Source organism: Lasiodiplodia theobromae (assembly GCF_012971845.1).
Source record: "Lasiodiplodia theobromae strain AM2As chromosome Unknown scaffold_1, whole genome shotgun sequence".
Classification (NCBI taxonomy): Eukaryota; Fungi; Ascomycota; class Dothideomycetes; order Botryosphaeriales; family Botryosphaeriaceae; genus Lasiodiplodia; species Lasiodiplodia theobromae.
This window is the reverse complement of record NW_023336399.1, coordinates 1,520,942-1,541,806: the sequence shown is the minus strand read 5'-3', so window position 1 is coordinate 1,541,806 and position 20,865 is coordinate 1,520,942. Positions and strand designations below refer to the sequence as shown.

Below are 20,865 nucleotides of genomic sequence, written 5' to 3'. Positions count from 1 at the left end.
TGGTATGTCGAAGGGGCACGAGGACAGAGCAGCCGCGGAGCCGCTGGTGCAGAGCCTGTGAAATGGGGAGACGTCGCAGCGGACGTGGGCCTCAGCGCGCTTCGACTGCCTCTTGTGCGCTGCCGCGGCTGCTGACAAGGCCGGGGGGTGCGAGGGGGTGGTTCCCTTTGCGAGCGAATCGATGGCGGCGCAGAGCGAGCGGAGACGGCGCGGCACGCGGGGACCTGGGCGATAGTTCCAGAAAGGACGGGGAGCTACGGCGGAGGAGGAGCAGTTTGAGTGCGTTGGAGTGAGGCTTGGCTGCCACGCTCGGCATGATGCAAGGCCACTCCAGAGAGCGCGGGGAGACCCTGGACCGCCGCCCGCTCGCCGTCGGCCACAAGCGAAGCGCGCCGCTGCCGTCACTCTACCATGAACAGCCCAAAGACAACCGCATACAGTCTGCTCGTGATGGTGGCCCAAGCACTGGAAAATCAAGCCGGGCACAGGCAACTTCTAGTAGATTTCTAGCAAACATGCTAGCAATCAGTCAACCAGGTCTATAAAAGACCGGCTAGTTAGCTGAATACAATCACTATGCGATCTTTTCAACTCAAGCAGCCACGTTCCCCAGCCCTACGTCACGCTAGATCCGCCTGTTCCCCTGTCTCCAATCCGTCCTGCCCTAAACGGCCTAATTCAAGCCGACATCAAACCACTTCTCCACACCAAGGAGCCGCATGTCGTGGCTGGAACACAACCCCTACCAAATGGCGCCCCTGGGTGCTGTCTTCGGTGAGCTCACACAAGAGCTCACCGGTCTGCTTGCTACAACGCGATATTGATCAAGGAATTGGTAGCTTCGGCGCGCGTGTGACCAGGCACAAAACTATTGCCTAATGTGGAATCAAGCATTTTGAGGCGTTGCTCTTGGCATTGGCACTTGTACTTTTTCGAACGCTGTCATGAATATCCACAACTCCAACCCCCAATCTATTTTTGTGCTCTGAACTAACGCGTATTTGGGAAATAAGTCTAGAGTGTCCCTCTGCTATATCGTCTGAGGTCCATTCCTGCACCGTCGTCAAAGTCGTAAACACTCTAGGCCAGCGCCTTGAAATCGTCCTCCTTGGCCTTGCCCGCGCCAACCAGGCGCTGGACCTCCTCGGCGTAGACCTGCTTAATCTCAGCAGCATCCTTCTTGCCGTTCAGCTTGGCAACCATGGCGGCAAGGTCGTCGGCATCCAGCTTAGTGATCAGAGCATCAGTCTGGTTGAGCACAGCGTCGATCTGCGAGGCAGAAGCGTCGCCGCCGGTAGCGAAGTAGTTGGCATCCTTGACCGCGTTACGGATGACACGCTTGTTCTTCTTCGCAGCGTTCTTCGCAGCCTCCTTAGCCTTCTTGGCCGCCTCCTTGTCAGCCTTCGCCGCAGCCTCCTTCTCGGCGGCCTGGCGAGCCTCCTCTTCCTTCTTCTTCTGGGCCTCCTCTGCCTGGCGCTTGGCCTCGGCCTCCTTCTCGAGACGCTTCTTGTGCTTCTGAGCGTACTCCTCCTGGCGGAACTTCTTGATACGCTCGTCGGTGGCCAAGCAGTCGTCAACGAGATGCCTCAGACGAGCAGTGTCCTCGGTCTTCTTCTTCTTGCGGGCATTGAGGTTCTTCTTCTCGATGTGGCGCTTCTGGTCACGGCTCTCGTTGTCGTCGGGAACATCCTCGTCCTGGTACTCGAAGGACCTCCAGCTGTCAAAGTTGTACCAGAAATTGTAGAAGTTCTCGACCTCCTCCTTGGTGCTCTTCTCGTCGCCCAGCATGGGGACGGGCTGGATCTTGGAGAAGCGGGCCTCGGACTCGAAAACCTTGCCCCACAGCTTGTAGAAGTTGCCCTTCTGAGCCTCCTTCTTGGTCGGGGGCTCAACATCGGCGGCCTCGTCGACCGAGTCAAACTGGCGACGCTTGGTGGGGTCAAGCAGAACCTCAGTGGCCTTCTGGATGCACTTGAAGAAGTTGTCGTCTTGCGCCTTGCCAGCGGCCGCCTTCTTGTCAGGGTGGTGCTTGAGAACCTTCTTGCGGTGGGCGCGCTTGATCTGCTCCTCAGTGGCTCTCCAGCGGTACCTGGAGATACCAAGGACAGCATAGTGATCTTGGGCCTGTTGTTCATGCGTTAGCGAGGATTGTGTGAAAGCGGTGCACTCAGGATCCTTACCTTCCAGTCCTTGGCCTCACGCTGGAGCATCAGCGGGTCCTCAGGCTCAGAAATCTCGCCATCGTCCTCGTCCTCGACCTTCTTGGCGGCCTTCTCAGCCTGGATGCGGTCGTCCTCGGAGAAGGTGCGCTGGTGGCGCTTTCTGCGGGCGTGGGCGAGGAAGTGAGGGCCGACGGGCTCAACGTTACGCGGCGTCGGGGCGGAGAGGGTGCCGGTGGCCTTGAAGTCCTTGTCGGCAGCCCAGCCCGCGGGCAGGACAGGCAGCGGGAAGTTGATCTGCACGGCGGACATGGTGCTTGGAAGAGGTGTTGTGTGCTTGATGTGCGGCAGTCGAAACTGGAGATTTTCTGAAAGGAAGCAAACTGCATCCCGAGGTGCCGCCGAGCGGACGGATCTCTCTTCCGTCAAAGCCCGGGGGACCAGCTGGCAGCAGCTCACGCCGCGTAATTTGGCCCTGCCCCAGTCCCAGCTCTACAGAATCGGCGGCGTCGCAAGAGAATGTCCTCGCGCGCAATTCGCTTGCGAGCATAGTCCAACCGTCACCATGTTTCAGGTACACTCTCCGCATTCCGCATTCTGTTCATTGTGCTGAATCAAGAGTCCAGCGTCTCAAAGGCGCCATAGACTCGCGCATCGCCGAGGAGCAGGCCCGCCAGCGTCAGGCTGCGCAACAGAGTCAGGGCCAGCATCCCGCTCGCTCGAGCTCCCTTCGCCGCTCCAACTCGAATGCGCTGTCCCCCGCAGGCCGCCGCCCACGCACTCCCGACCTAAGCGGCGACAAGCCGCCGGTCAGAGGCCCCGATCCCGCCGAGTTCGACCCCGATGTCGTCGTAGGCGAAGACGAGCTCAGTCGCAGCACCACTCCGCGCCCGCCAAACGACAAGGACGATTCCGCTCAGCAGCAATCCACTGAGAATGGCGATGCAGCCAAGGGAGACAAGGAGGGCGCAGAAGCGGCAAGGGATGCCAAGTCTGCTGCCTCGACTGCCTCGAATGAGCTGCCCACAGAGGTGCGCGTAAGGCTACGTAAGCTGGAAAAGTTGGAGCCCAAATATTCTGGTATTTCCCTTCTTCCCGCCGTGCAGGTGGAGAGCCTGACCAGGTCGCAGAACTGCTACGCTCATACCGCATCGCCCACGCCCGTGTCACCGCTATTGAGCCCTTCGAAGCTTCCTTGAGAGAACACACTCCTCTAACCTCGATCAACGACTCCGGTGCCCTGGTCGAGTACCTGCAACAGCTTCAGCTGAAGGGAGATATGGTCATGGAAGAGCTCAAGCGCGTATCGGGCGAACGTGATTCTCTGCAGAAGAAGTTGGGCGAGGCAGAAAAACGTGCGACTGAGGCGCAGGAAGAGGCGGAGAAGCTACGCGCGGCCCGGGACTCGGCAGACAAATCCGCAACGGACACCGATACCGGAGAGAAGGACACCAAGCAGACGAACGGGAACAAGGATGTAGTTGAGGAGTCGGAAGAGTTCTTCTCCTATGACAGTGAGCTCCCGCGCGTTCAGAAAGAGCTTCAAGAGAGGGAAGAACAGGTCGCCAAACTCGAAGAAGAGAACAAGACTCTCAAGAACGACTTGACTTCGGCCAAAGAGTCCGCTGAGCAGCTGGTCAAGGATTTGGAGGCCTCTACGCGGGACCTGCAAGCGATCAAGGATACCAAGAATCGGGCCGAGAAGGACGCTGCAGAGCAGGCGAAGAAGCTCCAAGCGACTGCCGACGAGTTGAATGAAAAGTTAGCGAAGGCTCAGAAGGATCTCGAAAGTCAAGCGAAAGCCCGGGGTGAACAGGACAATGTGAACAAGGACCTGCAGTCCAAGATCGACGAGGTCAACAAGGAGCTTGAGGATTCGCGCAAGTCCAAGTCCAACGATTCCGCTGCTGATGAAGAGAAGAAACGTCTCGAGAGCGAACTGCAGCAACTTAAGGCCGAAATGTCCGAACTTCGTTCCACGCAGTCCAAGGCCGAGCAGCGCGGCGAGACTCTGAACGGACTTGTCCAGACACTGAAGGGCCAGCTGAAGGATGCCGAAAACGAAAAAGGCCGTCTTCAAAAAGAGATCGAAACCAGCACGGCGAAGTCTCAGCAAGAGCCTGAAAAGCCCGCCCAGGAGCCGGAGAAACCTGCTGCTGTAGAAACGACCACAACTACCGGGGCAGCAAAGAAGAAGAATAACAAGAAGAAGAAGAAGGGCGGCAAAGGTGGGGCGGCTGGCGCAGCCACCAGTGCCACACCGGAGAGGGCCAGTACGCCTGCACCATCAGAGACGGCCACTTTGGTCCCCGAAAAGGAGAACGAAGACTGGGAAGCGCCCATGCGGGCACAACTGGATGAACTCAAGACTACCTTGGAGCAAAGAGATGCCACTATCGATCGCCTTGTCAGCAAGATCAAGGATCAGGAGGCTCTGCAGGAGGAACTTGATGATTTGAGACATGAGCTCGTGGAAGTTGGCGGAGATCATGTCGAAGCAAAGGACAAGATCAAGGAACTCACGGCAGAGAAGACAGCCTTGCAAGGAAGCATCGAGAAGTTGGAAAAGGAGATCGCCGAGCTGCGCACTAAACAAGCCACGAGCGCGGAATCAGAAAAGGAACGTCAAAGTTTGGCGACTGATTTTGCGGAGCTCAAGGCTAAGGCGGACTCATTGGAGACGGACCTGGAGGCAGCCAACCAGTTGGCTGCTCAACGATTTAAGGATCTTACGGAACTAAGGGAGGTGCTGCAGAAAGCGCAGCCTGAGCTCGCTTCCCTACGGAAAGAGGTTGCCGAGCTGAAGACCGTCAAGGATGAGGCAACGAGCAAAGCCGCTGAAGTACGGAAACTCGAGGCTAGAGAACGGGACCTGCGGGCCGAGATTGCCACCTTCAAGTCGCAGGTCTCTGCAAAGGATGTCGAGATCAGGTCGCTCAACGACAAGCTGAAGCAAGAGACCAGTAAGAACATCGCATTAGATCAAACGTGTAGCAAGGCCCAGCGGGACCTCGAGAGATCCGAAGGCGAACGCTCCGAAGCAGTCGAAACGCGTGATCGACTTCAGAAGGACCTCGAAAAAGCTCGAGAGGAACTGAAGATGGCCCGGGGAAACATCAGGGGCTTGGAGCAGCAGGCTGAGAAACTCAACCGGGACGCATCAACGCTCAGGGACGAGATCGAGCTGAAGAGCGCACAATATGCCAGCGCACAAAGCCTGATGAACAGCATGCAAGACCAGACTCAGGAGATGGGCACGCAGATGAAGGAGGTGCGAGAGAAATGCGAGAGTCTCGAGGAAGAGCTCGCAGATGCGCACAGACTCCTGAGCGAACGCGGTCGCGAGGGTGAAACGATGAGGAGGCTCCTTGCTGACGTGGAGAGTCGAGCGGAGGCGCGCGTGAAGGAGATGCGGGAACGCATGGACCTTGCCATCGAGGAGAGAGATCGTGCGGAGGACCAAGCAAACACCATCGGACGACGTCGGGCGAGAGAGTTGGAGGACCTGAAGCAAAAGGTCAGGGATGCTGAGCGGACTCTGAGTCGTGTCCAAGAAGAGAAAGAACAGCAATCGACAGCCGAGAAAGAATTGCGCAGACAGAAGGAGGACCTAGAGCGCAAGGCAGCCCAGGCTACGGAGGAGGTCGCGGAGGTTAGGTCAGCCATGAACCAGCTCCGTGATGCCTTGGATGAGGGCGAGAAGCAGACCCGTGAACTGGAAAGGGAGAAGGGCGAGTTGCGCCGCTCTCTGGAGGAGACGCAGTCGAAACTGGAGAAACTGCAGAAATCAAGCAAGGTATGTGTAGACGAGCAAGTGTTAGGGAAGCCATATCTAACAGGCAGCAGTCGTTGGCAGACGAGCTTCGAGGGCTGCAATCCAAGACGAAGTCTCCTACACAGTCCGGGATGCAATCTTCACGGTCATCTATGGAATCAGGACGTGGGCGGGTTGCGTCCCCTCCGCTGTCCAAAGGCAGATCGCCATCTATTGCTACGGAAGTCGGGCAGGGGGCAGGTAACAACATGGACGTCGTGTACCTGAAGAACGTGCTGCTGCAGTTTCTGGAGCAGAAGGACAAGAAGCACCAGATGCAGCTCGTGCCGGTGCTGGGGATGCTGCTGCACTTCGACAAGAAGGACGAGCAGAAGTGGATGTCTGCGATCACCACGCGATGATTTTGATTTCTAGACAGCGTGATGTTTAGCTGAGGTCAGCACGCGCGGCCGGATGTCCGCAGGGTTGGAGGGTATGCCGCGGGAGTCTGGGACGGGCAGCGTCATAGGCGGCACAGTGTAGCAGAGGGATAGTGTAGACGCAATCGGCATTGCATTGATTCGCGCAGCGCAGCGGAAGAGCGGCAGGGCGGTTGCGGTGGGTGCCGCGGGGTGGCTGGTTGCGGTTTGGCAGGGCAGGGCTTGGGCTGATGGGCGGAGGTTGCGGGCGCGTGGAGATCTGCTTTGCAAACCTGCTGCCGCCGCTGCGCAGCGCGCTTGCATCATCTCGCCTTCGCAGCGAGCAGACGCTGCCCTGCGCTCCCCTCAGCGCTACCCGACCCCAATGCGCAGCCGCCGGCACCACCAGCTGTTGAGCACGCCGCCCGCCTGTTGCGCCTGAACGCCGCCCCTCTCCCGCCCGTGACTTGTGTCGCACACCCTGCAGTGCGGCCAGTGACCGTTCGCCCCGCCGCCAATCGCACGGCCCACCGTCCTTCCCGGCCTACTGTCTTCCCGGCCGTCACGACTGCAGCCCGCCGGGCAGCACTTGGTCTGAAAGCGCCGTCTCCACAACCACCGCGCCCGCCAACACGCTCAACCTCGCCCGCCAGCAGCGCCTGCTCCGACCCTCCAAGCGCCCGTCTTCCGCCGTTCGATGAGCCGCGGCCGCGCCGCCTCTCCGATCTCCCGATCGCCGGTCGCACCCTCACACCAAGAAACCAGTCTGACCGCACCGCGACCCAGCGCGCCCTCGCCTGTATGAACGGCACCGACGCCGACATGAACGGCACCGACATCAAGAAGGCCGCCATCAACAAGGCCAAGCAGGTCGCACAGGCCGCCAATGGCAACGGAGGCAAGAAGCGCCGGAAGGGCACCGATCTCAAGCCCATCATCACCACCGAGCAGCAGAAGCAGGACCAGAGTCCCGCCAGCTCCAACAACAGCTTCCAGTACAGGTGCGTTGCCCGCCCCCTACGCCCCCTGCCACAGCGCCCCCAAACTAACGTGCCGATCGCAGCGTGCAAAATACCGCATCGCCGCTCCAGCACCACAAGGTCTCGTACACTTCGCAGCTCAGCCGCTCGCCCTCGTCCACCTCGTCGTCCGAAGCCGACCCTGCCGAGAACACGGCTGACGAGGAAGACTCGGAGGACTACTGCAAGGGCGGCTACCACCCCGTCCAGGTCGGCGAGCAGTACAACAACGGCCGTTACACCGTCGTGCGCAAGCTGGGCTGGGGTCATTTCTCCACCGTCTGGCTGTCGCGCGATAACAACACTGGCAAGCATGTAGCCTTGAAGGTTGTGCGCTCCGCCGCACACTACACCGAGACCGCCCTTGACGAGATCAAGCTGCTGAACAAGGTGGTCGACGCCAACAAGGACCACCCGGGCCGCGCGCATGTCGTGAGCCTCCTGGACTCGTTCAACCACAAAGGCCCCAACGGCGTGCACGTTTGCATGGTGTTCGAGGTGCTGGGTGAAAACCTATTGGGCCTTATCAAGAGGTGGAACCACCGTGGTATTCCCATGCCGCTGGTCAAGCAGATCACCAAGCAGGTTTTGCTCGGCCTGGACTACCTGCACCGCGAATGCGGCATTATCCACACCGACCTAAAGCCGGAGAACGTTTTGATCGAGATTGGCGACGTAGAGCAGATCGTGAAGACCTATGTTAACGAGGAGCCGAAGAAGAAGGACGAGAAGGATGACAACAGGAACGGTAGAAGGCGGAGGAGAACTCTCATTACAGGCAGCCAGCCCCTGCCCAGCCCACTCAATGCCAACTTCAACCACTCTGATCTAGCAAACTTTCCCGGGAGCGCAGCCAGTCTCAACAAGATCGTCAACGAGAATTCAGGTAACGAATCCCCAATTTCCGGCGAAAGCCCACTTCCAAAAGGCGATGTCGTAATGAGTGGCGCAATAGGCACGGCTTCGACATCGGCTTCGGGAATGTCCATGCTGGAGACTTTGGGCGTCAAACAACCTGGCAACGAGGATGACGTGCAAAAGGCGAGGGAGAAGACCGCGTAAGTGCGACCGAGTGATTGACGACGCGCTGATTCTGACGAGGCTCAGGGATCTCTTAACAAGAGAAGTCTCGGGCATAAGCCTGGACAAATCAAGTAAGCCATCTGCGGAGAACTTGAAGAAGGACGCAGGGTTCGAGAAAATTTCCGTCAAGATTGCCGATCTTGGGAACGCATGTTGGGTCGGCCATCACTTCACAAACGACATTCAGACCAGGCAATACCGTTCTCCGGAGGTGATTCTTGGGGCCAAGTGGGGTGCGAGTACGGACGTCTGGAGCATGGCTGCCATGGTGAGTTTGCTTGGACGCTTCGCTCGATGGGTGGCAAACACTAAGGGAAACAGGTTTTTGAACTTATTACGGGCGACTATCTCTTCGACCCACAATCGGGCACCAAGTACGGTAAAGACGACGACCACATTGCACAAATCATCGAACTTCTCGGCACCTTTCCCAAATCTCTCTGCCAGTCGGGCAAATGGTCGCAAGAGATATTCAACCGGCGCGGTGAATTGCGAAACATCCATCGCCTGCGCCACTGGGCTCTTCCAGATGTTCTCCGGGAGAAATATCACTTTAGCGTTGAGGATTCCAAGAAGATTTCGGATTTCCTGCTGCCCATGCTGGAGCTGCTGCCAGCCGAGCGGGCCAATGCAGGTGGCATGAGCAACCATAGCTTCCTTGATGATACTAAGGGCATGGAAGGTATCAAGCTTGAAATTCCGGTGGGCAGCAAGGGTGATGGCATAGAGGGATGGGCTAGCGAAGTCAAGAAGCCTCGGTAGATGACGACAAGGGTTCTCGTCTTTCCCACGGAAGCCCCAACGACTAGTCTTTTTCTGTTTCTTGCGTTTAACGGAAATAGACGAGCAAACTGGGTGTTTATGGTTTGGTTGATCATATGATAACTTCCTCTTTCCTTCCCTTTCTCTTTCCTCGTCATGCTCTCCGCGCACATTTTCCCCTTGGAAAAGGTTCATTGGATTGGTGATGGTATCTCTCCAACCCTCACGTACAACCCTGATTCCTGCCCCAAAGGTTTAACATAGAATCTTACCTTTCTTGATAGGAAGATTCGCCCGAGGGTGTCAATAAGGGAACAGTCAAAAAGAAAAGCAATCACGGATAACGAAATGTAACATCGGTGGGCTACTGGTCGGTCATACAAGATTATGGAATGTGTGTGTGTTTGAGAGGAGTAAGAAAGCTCTCTACACTGGATTTTGCCCGACATGGTAAATACATGGCGGGGAGACATCTATGCCGTCGTCCCCTTTTTCCAAGCGTCCTTGCTCCGTGGTTTGCGAGCGCAGACAGACCTTGGTCTCACTAAAACAGCACGACTTCTACAGGCTCTGGTTCTAGACCACATGTTTTCGACCATGGCAATCGGTACCGCTTGAGGTGGATTTGCACAAACATAAGCCCAGCCGCGGCACCTACATTGGAGACTTCTTTTCGCGCCACGCTACTGGATCTACTTCGTACAACTGGTGATTCTGCAAATATTTTCTGATCCCCTTTTTTTCTCAGTGGTGGATTTTTTGGCTTATGCGGCGAACTGTGGTCCTTGTGATTCAATTTGTTTGCTTTTATTCCCGCGCGCCTTTTTCGTGTGCTTCCCGTGTAGCCAGCTCTGAAACTGCCATAGACAGTGAGATGTTGATTTAGGTGTGCGTCATTTGTATGTACTTACGATCATACATTTGCCTTGGTATCACGGATGAGGAAGGAAGTTATGTGTTGGTTTACACTGAAAGCGTGGTATGTCGATCCCTTGAAGCGAGCCTCAGGAATAAGTCTACCAAGCGCGGTGCGGGACTTGAAATTGAGGATTAATGGTAACCACGGCGTCTGATGACTCCTACATAGTGAACCACTGCAATCCAAGGATTTCTGTAAGCTAGCTGCACGACCAGTGGTTGGCCTTCGGCGGCTTCACCCAAGCTCGGGGAGGCTTGAGACTCGAGCACTAAGACATTGACCGTCGATTGCAAGCTCTGTTTCACTTGAATCGTGGTACCCTGTCGAGGCTGTTCCCGGCCGTTGTCTCGCCACGTTGGTGGAGGGGAAGTGAAACGGAATAAGCCTACCGACTTGGGTTATCCGGAAATGTAGCTGACTAGTTGTCTCGGTTTCTCAACTTCTGTTCCGACTGAGTAAGGCCAAAGTGATGGTTTGGAGGGTGAGACTTGCACAACCACGCGTTCCCTTGAAATATTCCACGAACGACTCAATGTCAAATCGATGACAAGAATAGGCAAGTAGAAGAACAGAAGTAGAGATACGAGCACTTGATCACAGTTATAACTATCTGTTGTAATAGATGCCGCATTGTAATAAGAAACCAGATGGGTTGCTTTATACTCTGCTCAGATGCTATGGTGAGCTTTCTCGTCCGAAAACAATTGCGAAATGGCGAGGTACTGTTACTTCATAAGATTTGAGGCAAGATTCAATAATAGCATTGAAGGTGCAAGCATAAACGAGGACGACAAATGAAATTCTGATTTAATCTATTGCTAGCGGTTGTCCTCACATTCCTCCACTGGGAGACTCCCGGCAGCCATTCTAAGCCTGGAAAACGTGGCCAATAAGCGAACCGTAGCCATCGGAAGAACCGTAGCCATCGGGAGAACCGTAACCGTCAGGCGAACCATAGCCATCGGGAGCACCGTAAGCGTCGGGCGAACCATAGCCATCGGGCGAACCGTACTGACTTTCGAGGTTGGTAGGGACATAGTCGTCCTCCGAGGAGGGTAACTGGGGTGAGCCAGGTCCTGGGACGATGACAGGGACGTGGGTAGATCCCGTGGATCCCCTTCCGGCACCGCCTAAACCAGGGCACGAATTGACGCCCTCCATGCCGGCGGTACGGGACTCATCAACTGGCAGGCCTGGGCCCTTGGCCATCTGGCAGGCGCCCGAGTTGGGGTCCTTCTCGCAGGGACACAGGTGCAGCTTGATGTTCTGCGTGGGATCCAACATGTTGACAACGGGGCCACCGGCAATGGTGGAAACACCGGGTCCGTGGTCATCGTAGGGGCACCTGTAGACGTAGTTGCAGCTCTTGCCGGTCGGGCAGGGGATGTTGGGCTGGCCACCGGGACTCTCGACGACGAAAGAGTCGTTCCAGAAGGGGCAGCGGTCGCCCGAGTGAGTTGCCTGGTTCCAGCAGTCGACGTCTGTTTGTGCTGGTCAGCAAGACGTCGTGCTGGATTTGGGGAGACGACTTACAGCTCAGGTTGTACCAAACCTGGTCCGGGAAGGCTGAATATTCGAACTGGATGATGGCGGTACCCTCGGTCCTGATCTTGAGCGATGGTCCTCCACCACCCTCCTTTTGCTTGTACCGCTCGCTCCAGGACTGTCCCGGGGGGATGACATGCTCTGGGCCATCCGAGTCGCCAACCGAGTGGAGGTAGACGGTTTTCTGGCAGTTGTTGATGATCTCGGCGGAACCAGTTGCACCTTCGATGGCGTGGTCAGCCCGAGCAACCGAGCCGAGGCCAACCACCGTGACGGCGGCGAGTTTGATGGCGTACTTCATCGTAGGCAATGAGGCTTGAGGTGAAATGCTGTAGAGAGAACTGAGGAAAGAAAACCTAAGGCTTTTATACCTCACCGTTCGGATCAGACCCTCTCTGTACCATTTTCCGTACTACTTTTTTCTTCTTCAACAGGGTCCTATGGCTTGTTCGTTTTGGTCCCTGTTGCTGGTCCCGAAAACACGGTACCCATTCTGAAAATAGTTGAAGGAACGGCTTGATGACGCATTTTTACCATGTGGAGGCTTCTCCAACATCAACAAAAGCACTTTTGGTTCAAGCAAAGAAATATTTATCCACATCTTTCGGAATAATAGCGGTGCTGCAATCTTTCGTGAGTACACTACTGATTTTTATGGTGACCCGCTTGTCCGTGGTACGAGAAATTAATCATCTCAACTTCACTCGGCCTTACGATTTCTAGCATAGGGTAAACAAGAGAAAGCGCCGGTAAGAACGTAGAAAAGGGTAATAAGCATGCATCAGTTGGCCCACCCTTTACTGTATAACTGTGTTCATACCCAGCCTCATAGCTGCTAAGTCCTCCGAATGTCAACAAAATAGTCGTTCACAATTATAAAGTGGAAACTCGCACTGCGGTATCATCCCATTTGCGCGGCGGAACTTAGACTTCCCCCCATCTCGCCAGCTAATACACCGTCTACTACCAAGGTTCTTGACCCTTCTTAAGCTTCTTTAAATTTTCTTGCGCCACGCTTGTAGCCCGGCCCCAAAGTCTGTAGTCAATCATCTCTCTACAAGCCCCTCCTCTAAGCCCTACCGTTAGGTATGATGAGCATTTCAGTTTCGAGCTCCGTACGTCATAAAGCCCCCAGAAAATCAATGAACGAGCTTTCTTCAATCGGTTTTCTCGACTTTCTGTGGGATGCCTGTGCACATATTTCCACTCCTCTGAGGTGATTTCATCAATTCAGCCAATGAAACGACCGGGCACTTGGTCTAGGGGTATGATTTTCGCTTCGCATCGTCATCAATCGTGCTTGTGAAAGGTCGTGGGTTCAATTCCCACAGTGTCCATCTTTTTGCTCTTTGCGGGGCCTCCAGGTATCATTTTGCTGTCTGTGCTGCTTCGGAAATATTTACTGAGCCTGCTGAACTTTTGAGCCAGCTGAGAAGCCGTTGTGTTGAGTTATAAACTTAAAATTTTTAAGTGATGTCATGCCTCTTCTAGAAATACGAAGCAAGTTAAACCTTTCACGTTCAGACTAGGCGCTGTCACTTTCATTGGTTGTTTTGACAGTTGAAATATGGAGCGTACGTGGCCCCATCGCCTATGCCCGGTTGGTGATGAGCTGATCATTTCTCGTGTGATGCACATCCTGATCCTTACAAATGCTACACCATGAGCTATGGTTCTCGATTAGTGAATTTGTCAAACTTGGCCCTTCTCCTGCAACTAACTCTATAGCAGGTATGGTTGTCAGGCCGGGGTAGCGGCCGAGTATAACGAAGAGTAGAGACAGCGTGACGGACGGGCAGAGCTCATAGAGTTACTACCTAGCCGTCTTTCTATTTTGTATACGGATGCGTGACCATTCACTATAGCAATCATCCGACCCACCTCCAGGGGTGCATAATCTTTTTTTTTTTTCGTTGTACCAAACGAAGGACGTAGGAATACACTCCGAAGAGGTAGATCATACCCCAACTGCATCTTTCCCATGCTTCCCCGACCGATCCTCCGCAAAATCCCGATCTCCTCCCAGGACGGTTCTGCTATCCACTATTTCCCGCATGAAGCTCCCCAGACCCACTATGATAGCATACCTAGAACGTTCTCCGACCACAGCAGCACGGCGTCTTTGGCCGTTGTGAACTCCCCCCGCATACTTAGCCGCGCACCCGGGTCTCCCCGTATGTTCCCGGGGAATGCGCTCCTTCCCCGCTTCTCTCCGCGGCCAAGGTGTCAATGATACCCCGAACGACTTGGCGAGAGCGTGCCGTTGTCGGAGAGCTATCACGGTTTGTCCGGCAGCAAAGGGACGGGCCAGAGGAGGCACATATCCGAGGGTTTGTTGGCTTAGCGATGGCCGAGGATGCGCGGAAAATCGAGCTTGGGCGCGGGTTATCCGAAACACATGACGTTGACCAAGAGGCATCGAGAAGGAGGAATGGGATGCTGAAGGGAGCAATTGATGAGCAACGGCGACGATCGAACGATGCTTAATTGCTGCTAAGGGATTGATCGAAGCGAAGCGCCCATGTGACTTCGGTTTGGCGGGGCTTCGTTCCTGAGTCACAGCTCACTCAATTCCAACGCAAATTCCAATCAGGTTTGGGTGAGTTTCATGCATTCATTTATACATCACAATTCGATCTCCTACTCCAATGATGCCGTCTCCTTTTCCATCCGGGAACGTCGTCACCCATTAAACACACAAAAAGAGCTTGGTTGCGGTCTTAGGCAACAAGCTTACAGCTGGCCAGCAGTGTTGAAGTCGACAAGAGCCTCCTGGACGCGGACCGTCATGGTCTTCTCGCCCTCGCGGACCCAGACACGGGGGTCGTAGAACTTCTTGTTGGGCTTGTCGGCACCCTCGGGGTTGCCGACCTGCGACATGATGTAGTCCTTCTTGTTGAGGACGTAGTCACGGATACCGATGAGGTAGGCCCTACGTATTCGTTAGTGTTTGTAGGAATTGAGTTTGGGGCGTCCACATACCACTGCAGATCGGTGTCGAGGTTGACCTTGACGACACCGTAGCTGATGGCCTGCTGGAACTCCTCCTTGGAGGAGCCGGAGCCACCGTGGAAGACGAGGAAGACGGGCTTGTCGTCAGTGCCGCCAATGGCCTGCTTGACGTGGGCCTGGTGCTTGGACAGGAGCTCGGGGTGGAGCTTGACGTTGCCGGGCTTGTAGACACCGTGGACGTTACCGAAACCAGCGGCAATGGAGAAGTAGGGAGAGATGGCCGAGAGGCGCTGGTAGATCATCAGGATGTCCTCGGGCTGGGTGTAGAGGGAGTTGTTGTCAACGTCCTCGTTGTTGACACCATCCTCCTCACCACCGGTGATACCGATCTCCATCTCGAGGAGCTGCTTCATGGGGGCCATGCGCTGGAGGTACTTGGCCGTGGTGGAGACGTTGAACTCGACGTCCTCCTCGGACAGGTCGATCATGTGCGAGGACCAGAGGGGCTCGCCGGTAGCCTTGAACCACTTCTCGTCGGCATCGAGCATGCCGTCCAACCAGGGCAGAAGCTTCTTGGCGCAGTGGTCGGTGTGGAGGATGACGGGGATGCCATAGGCGGGAGCAATGGCGCGGATGTAGTGAGCCGCGGCAATGGCACCCTGGATGGAAGCCTCCTGGTTCTTGTTGTCGACGCCCTTGCCGGCGAAGTAGGCGGCACCACCCTGCGAGGTCTGCAGGATGATGGGCGACTTCTTGTCGCGGGCAGCCTCGAGCGCGGCAACGACTGTCGACGAGCTGGTGACGTTCTGGGCAGGGTCAGCCAATGGCAAGAACGAGAGGCGGGCGATGACTTACGATGGCGGGGATGGCAAACTTGTGCTGCTGAGCGTACTTGAAGAGCTTGAGGACGTCATCGCCGTAGATGACGCCGGACTTGCGGCTGAGAACGTCCTGGGCACCCATTTTGGTAGAAGTGGTGGGAGTGGTATGTGAGGCTGGAAAGACGTGAGTTGGGGGCGAAGCGCAGGGGAGGCAACGGGGTATCACAAAGAAGACGCAGAAGAGAAGAGGGTGGAGGGGGAGGGGCAGTTTTTGAAGCTGCCGGCGCAGTGGAGCGGTTGCATCAGCGGGGCCATGGCTGGCGGCGGGCTGGGCGCACGGGCACTAGGGAGAAGCGAACTCACCAGATCAAGGCGTGCAGCGGCGATGAGAGTGCGATGATTTCAGTGGGCTCGAGTCGGTGGGAGGAAGAAGCTGCGTGTGTTGAGGGGCAGGTGGGGATTTCATCATAACACTGCGGCCGATTGTGTCATGGCCGGCGGGGCTACGGCTCTGCATCGGCGCAGCACTGCTCAAATCGTCCCGAGGATCCTCGTCGCCGGCAAGCGCAGGCACGCCCGGCGCGCGCCCTCACTGGCCGCCCAGCCCGCAGGATCAGCGACCTGCCGGCGCTGTCCGTCAGATGAATCCGCCCTCCCAAGGGTCCCGTCCCGCTGCCACGAGCTGCCACAACACTCCAATCTCCCGTCGTGCATTGGACACGCTAATCGCCTTGGGCCGTCCGTTCGCTTCGACGGCCGGCGGCGGCCAGCCCGCCAGAGTCTTGACCCAGCCTGCTTATCTCGCAGCATGCCGCATGCCTCTCCTATCTCGCATTCTCGATTTTTTCTCTCGTGCATTTTTTTTTATCGCGCAGCCCGTGACATGATCCTGATGTCCCCTCGGGGCCGAAGAACCTCAGAGTTAGTGTATACACAGTTATTTGCCTCCGCCGACCCAAAACAGAGGTCGGCCGATCATGATTCCACCTCATGCACCACCTCACTCGAGCGCTCCACGGCGTAAACGCGCAATTTTCGCCTTACGCCTCCCTCCGAACCCTTCACCTTGATCTCGACCTCATATTCGCCCAGATGTCTCACTTTTGTCTCGTCGTTTGGCTCCGTGCCGTCCAGGAAGGACACATCACGCTCTGACACCACCACGCGCGCTGCCTCCTCGTTGACAGCAAGCTGCTGAGTGATGAACGCAGCCACGTCCTTGGTAGACACCGAGCCGTGGATCGGAATGCGCGAATCTACGGGCTTCGGCGGCGCTGCAGATGCCGCAGCCAGCACGTCCGCTGCAGACACACCCCGGAGCTGCGGCTGCGGCTGCTCCCTGGGCTTTTCCTTGGGCTTCCCTGTGTCTCTTGGTGTCCCGGCGATATCGATGCGCGAGGGAACGAAGATTTCAATCAGCTCCATGGATCGTTGAGGCTGTGCAACAGTCAGCAATTTGAAGTAGATAGAGGCTGCCATGTGAAGCACGCACGCTGATTCCCTCAACCTCAATCGGCTTGGGCGTCGCGATCTCCAACACCTCAGCGCGCGCTTCCTCCTGCTTCACTTCGGCCTCTTCCATGCCAAACGTGTAATCGCGCTCAATGGTGACATCGTTGGCCTTGAGCTGGAGCAGTTCGGCGGGCGTGATGTACTCGGCGGTATAGCGAGGGAACCAGCCGTTCCTCATCAGACCAGCCGGGACGGGGACGAACGAGCCTGCCGGGATCCAGTGAGCTGGAGCTGTGCAATTGGCAGCTTTCCGGGCGTACCTTTACGGCCATAGGCTTTGACGTCTTTGAGCAGGCGGACGGAAAGCGTCTGCGGGAGGTTGCTGGCCTTCTTCTTTGCGCCGCGGACCTGCTGCTGGAACCGCGGCCAGGCGCCCAGGCCGGAATTGGTGAAGCGGCGCGCACACGAGGTGCATTGAGGCAGCAGCGAGGGCCGCAGCGGAGCGGACATGGTGATGGCACTTTTGCAGGTAAGGTCGACGGCGCACAGCGCGTCTTGGGTTGGACTTCTTGGCGCGCGCAGCCTCGGCCTTTTTTCTCTCCGATCCTCTCTCACGGACGGCGGCGGCCATCGCGGCCTGCGCTGCCGGTCGAGCTGCGCAATAAGAGCAATCGATCTGCTGCCAGCCAGATGGCTGATTCGCCCGCCGCGCTCACGCCCCTCAGCCTGCTCCGGCGATAGCCGCAAAGCACTCCTCTGCACACCTTCATGCCCGCCCAAGCCCCCGCCGCCAACTCCTCCACTCTCTAGGATGCCGGAAAAGCCGTTGACCATTGCGACCTACGCCGCCGGTGCCTCTCTGGCGGCCATCACTCTCGTTTACGTCTTTGGTCCGACCTTCTTCCTCGACGACGATGCCGCCAACTCCGCGCGCAAAAAGGGCGTCGTCGGCCTCAGCAATCCCGCAAATGACTGCTTTATCAATTCTGTTCTCCAGACGCTCGCAGGCCTCCCGCACCTGCGTCTGTACCTGATCCGGGAGATCCATCGCCGCGCGCTCGACGGCCCCGAAGTCTACAAGGTCCCGGAGAATGGCAAGGACGTCGAGGGCGGCCAAAAGGACCTTGACGCGGTGAAGCTTGACGGGCTACAGCAGGGCATCGTGACCCATGCCTTGAAGGATGTGTTGGATAGGTTGAATGAGCGCCCTATATACCGCAAGACCATCTCGGCGCAAACTTTTGTCGGCGCGCTTGAGCGCGCATTCATGTCGCGCATCAGCAGACAACAGCAGGACGCCCAGGAGTTCCTCCAGCTCGTTACCGAACGCGTCTCCGAGGAGTATCATGCCGGCCACATAGCGCGGAGGCGGGCAAGGAGGCAGCAGGCGGCCCTATTGAGAGTCGACGCGCCGGAAAAGGAGAGCGCCGATCTCAGAAAGGAGCTCCTAAAGCAGAAAACGGGTTCTGCCGCGGACGCGGACGTGGATTCGGATACCGAGGAACAAGATGACGAGGAAGGCTTTCCTTTCGAAGGCCAATTGGAGTCCCAGATTGAGTGCCTCACTTGCCACTTCAAGCCGGCGCCATCGGTTTCCAGCTTCGTCACCTTGACCTTGAACGTGCCCCACCAGTCCTCAACCACGCTAAACCAATGCTTCGACGGCATGCTCAAGATTGAGCATATCGATGATTTCAAATGCGAGTATTGCCGCTTACAACATGCTGTGGAACTTAAAGAGAAGGAATTGGCGAAGGCTGTGAAGGATGATGCACGGGAGCGGCTGGAGACAGACATAGCAAAATTGCGCAAGGCTCTGGAGGAAAATCCGGAGAAACCGCCAGCAGACGTCGAACTGCCAGATAGCACTTTGGCGCCTAAAAGGAGGATTGCGCGGCACATGCGCATCTCCACTTTCCCCAAGGTTCTCGCTGTTCATCTTTCGAGGTCACTTTTCATGGCCGGAAACTACGGGACCTATTCGTCGAAGAATATGGCAAAGGTTTCTTTTCCCGAAACCTTGCCGCTTGGCGGAATTCTGGATCAGAGGAAGTACCATTTATTAGGTGTCGTTACCCACAAGGGAGGCCACAACAGTGGTCACTATGAGAGCTTCCGGCGCCAGATTCAAATCCCCCCCTACTCTACACCACATTCCTTTGGTACTGAGGGTGTATATAGTCTAAACGGCAGCCCAAATCCCAGCGCGTTGCCTAGCACAGTGCCCAGCACAGTCCAAAGCCCTCGCCCTTCGGCGTACAGGGAGCCCCTCGAACCCGCAGAGATCCCCGAGTCTGCCCATTTACCCTCTCCTGCCTTTCCCACCGCATCATCGTTATCACTGTCATCCAAATCTTCGCGCTCCTCGATGCGCCAACGTGCAACGCCGACGTCTGTGCCTCGGGATGACAATTTGTCGCTCAAGCAGACGTCGTCTCCCGGACACTCCCCATCGAAGTTGCACTCGATGGGCGAAAGAGCAGCAACAAAGGCAGAGTCGATTGCCAAGTCGGTGAAGCGGAAGTCGAAGAAGCGCGATAACAGGTGGTGGCGCATCAGTGACGACAAGGTCAAAGAGAGCAAGACCAGCGACGTTCTGGGGATGCAGAAGGAGGTTTACCTTTTGTTCTACGAGATCGCGAGACCCGAAGAGGAGGACGTATGAATCCAAACACTTTCCGTCGCGTCTGTACAGCCATAGGAGAAGATGGTGGCGTTTCGGTGTATTTCGAGGCATTCTCGACATTTATTCATTTTGGCATTCAAGCCAGCTTCTTGGGTGGCAGGTGTCAATTACCGGCGGTTGGTCTTCACTTAGAGCGTGTTAGAGATGGGTGACTGGCATTCTTTTCCCTTTCCTTTTATTCGGCATCAGTGTGGGTGTCACCTCTCGCTTTATCCTCTTCTTTCTCTCTTGTTCCGAGACCTTCACATGAGTAGGCCACATGCCTACTGCTCGGACATGTCCATTCCCTGAGAATTCAGATATGCTCTGAATCGTTCAATTTATCTCCTTTTGTCCCACACAGTTGATGGCCTGCTTGCCACTGCTTTATTTCCTGTGATGCTCTCTGGACGCAAGACCAACTTCGCCATTAAGTAAGGATATTCGAATGCTTGAAATATCATCAGTGGATTGCGAGGCTCAGGAAATTTCAATTTGAAAGGCCCCAGTGAACAGAAGCAAAAGCCCGTACCCCGTACATCGCACATAGTGAAGGTCGATACATTTCTACAAAGCTGCAAATTCGTATCTAATGTTCCAGCCGAATCTGAGCACTGGATAGATCTTACGACAATGGCAACCTTGACCTGCGGGGTATGTCGTGCCTTGCAAAGTGAAGTAAATTGCTTCTTAAAAAAAAGTCACCAGACGGAATGCTTAAAATCGCTTGAGTCGCATAACCCGTTGCGTCGTTGCCATCTTTTTGCTCGTCCAAGGCATAAATAATATTGCACCCTTTTCTATTTTCAACCATCCATACATTTTATTCATTGTTTTGCAAAGATGGTTATCCATGGTTGTAAATAGATATCGTGGCCGAAGGCTGGCGCGAAGAGGAAGAATAAGAGGCAATACCTCTGCAGTTTTTCTTCGAGGAACAATACGTCACCCCGATGATTTTAGTTAGTATTTAACTTGTTTATATAGATAGTAGAAGCTATATTCTAGAAGTAAGTGTTTAACGCGATTCTTAATATATATAATTCACATTTGTACCTGTCTAGATTATTGCCTTATCTACCCACGCCACGAACGAAATAAATTCTTACTAGTCTTCGGTTGTAATTAATAATACCTCTCTCTACCTCGTCTACTTACTACCTACGTGAAAGAGTTAAGAAAGTACTTATTAATTAATTCATTCACTCACTTCAACATTTCGGTTGAAAGTGATATTATAGCGGCCAACTAGTAGCAAAGAAAACAGATGCCTGCTGCTGCTTGTTAAGCAGCTCATAAACAAGTAGCGGGCAGG

The 20,865-nt window shown here is 55.6% G+C and overlaps 7 protein-coding genes across 7 annotated transcripts; 3 read left to right on the top strand and 4 right to left on the bottom strand.

The window, feature by feature from the left end:
* Positions 1-1,080: 1,080 nt before the first annotated feature.
* LTHEOB_465 (Ribosome associated chaperone) lies at positions 1,081-2,471 on the bottom strand (the record flags this gene model as incomplete). Its single annotated transcript, XM_035513707.1, has 2 exons — positions 1,081-2,124; positions 2,181-2,471. The coding sequence occupies 2 exons, from the start codon at positions 2,469-2,471 to the stop codon at positions 1,081-1,083; spliced, it is 1,335 nt and encodes a 444-aa protein (XP_035372467.1).
* A 253-nt stretch (positions 2,472-2,724) lies between these two features.
* On the top strand, positions 2,725-6,335 carry LTHEOB_464 (Viral a-type inclusion protein repeat protein; the record flags this gene model as incomplete). Its single annotated transcript, XM_035513696.1, has 4 exons — positions 2,725-2,733; positions 2,786-3,206; positions 3,266-5,955; positions 6,006-6,335. The coding sequence occupies 4 exons, from the start codon at positions 2,725-2,727 to the stop codon at positions 6,333-6,335; spliced, it is 3,450 nt and encodes a 1,149-aa protein (XP_035372466.1).
* A 798-nt stretch (positions 6,336-7,133) lies between these two features.
* On the top strand, positions 7,134-9,196 carry LTHEOB_463 (Cmgc srpk protein kinase; the record flags this gene model as incomplete). Its single annotated transcript, XM_035513685.1, has 4 exons — positions 7,134-7,333; positions 7,396-8,409; positions 8,459-8,702; positions 8,756-9,196. 4 exons carry the CDS (start codon positions 7,134-7,136, stop codon positions 9,194-9,196), a joined length of 1,899 nt encoding a protein of 632 aa, XP_035372465.1.
* A 1,786-nt stretch (positions 9,197-10,982) lies between these two features.
* On the bottom strand, positions 10,983-11,961 carry LTHEOB_462 (Extracellular thaumatin domain containing protein; the record flags this gene model as incomplete). The annotated part of the gene is made up of 2 exons (XM_035513674.1): positions 10,983-11,596; positions 11,649-11,961. 2 exons carry the CDS (start codon positions 11,959-11,961, stop codon positions 10,983-10,985), a joined length of 927 nt encoding a protein of 308 aa, XP_035372464.1.
* A 2,432-nt stretch (positions 11,962-14,393) lies between these two features.
* On the bottom strand, positions 14,394-15,575 carry LTHEOB_461 (Ketose-bisphosphate aldolase class-2; the record flags this gene model as incomplete). Its single annotated transcript, XM_035513663.1, has 3 exons — positions 14,394-14,592; positions 14,643-15,418; positions 15,468-15,575. The coding sequence occupies 3 exons, from the start codon at positions 15,573-15,575 to the stop codon at positions 14,394-14,396; spliced, it is 1,083 nt and encodes a 360-aa protein (XP_035372463.1).
* An 833-nt stretch (positions 15,576-16,408) lies between these two features.
* Positions 16,409-17,395, bottom strand: LTHEOB_460 (Ribosomal protein l9 RNAse h1; the record flags this gene model as incomplete). Its single annotated transcript, XM_035513652.1, has 3 exons — positions 16,409-16,870; positions 16,926-17,152; positions 17,206-17,395. The coding sequence occupies 3 exons, from the start codon at positions 17,393-17,395 to the stop codon at positions 16,409-16,411; spliced, it is 879 nt and encodes a 292-aa protein (XP_035372462.1).
* Positions 17,396-17,696: 301 nt separating this feature from the next.
* LTHEOB_459 (Peptidase C19 ubiquitin carboxyl-terminal hydrolase 2) lies at positions 17,697-19,550 on the top strand (the record flags this gene model as incomplete). The annotated part of the gene is made up of 1 exon (XM_035513640.1): positions 17,697-19,550. One exon carries the CDS (start codon positions 17,697-17,699, stop codon positions 19,548-19,550), a length of 1,854 nt encoding a protein of 617 aa, XP_035372461.1.
* Between the last annotated feature and the right edge of the window lie 1,315 nt (positions 19,551-20,865).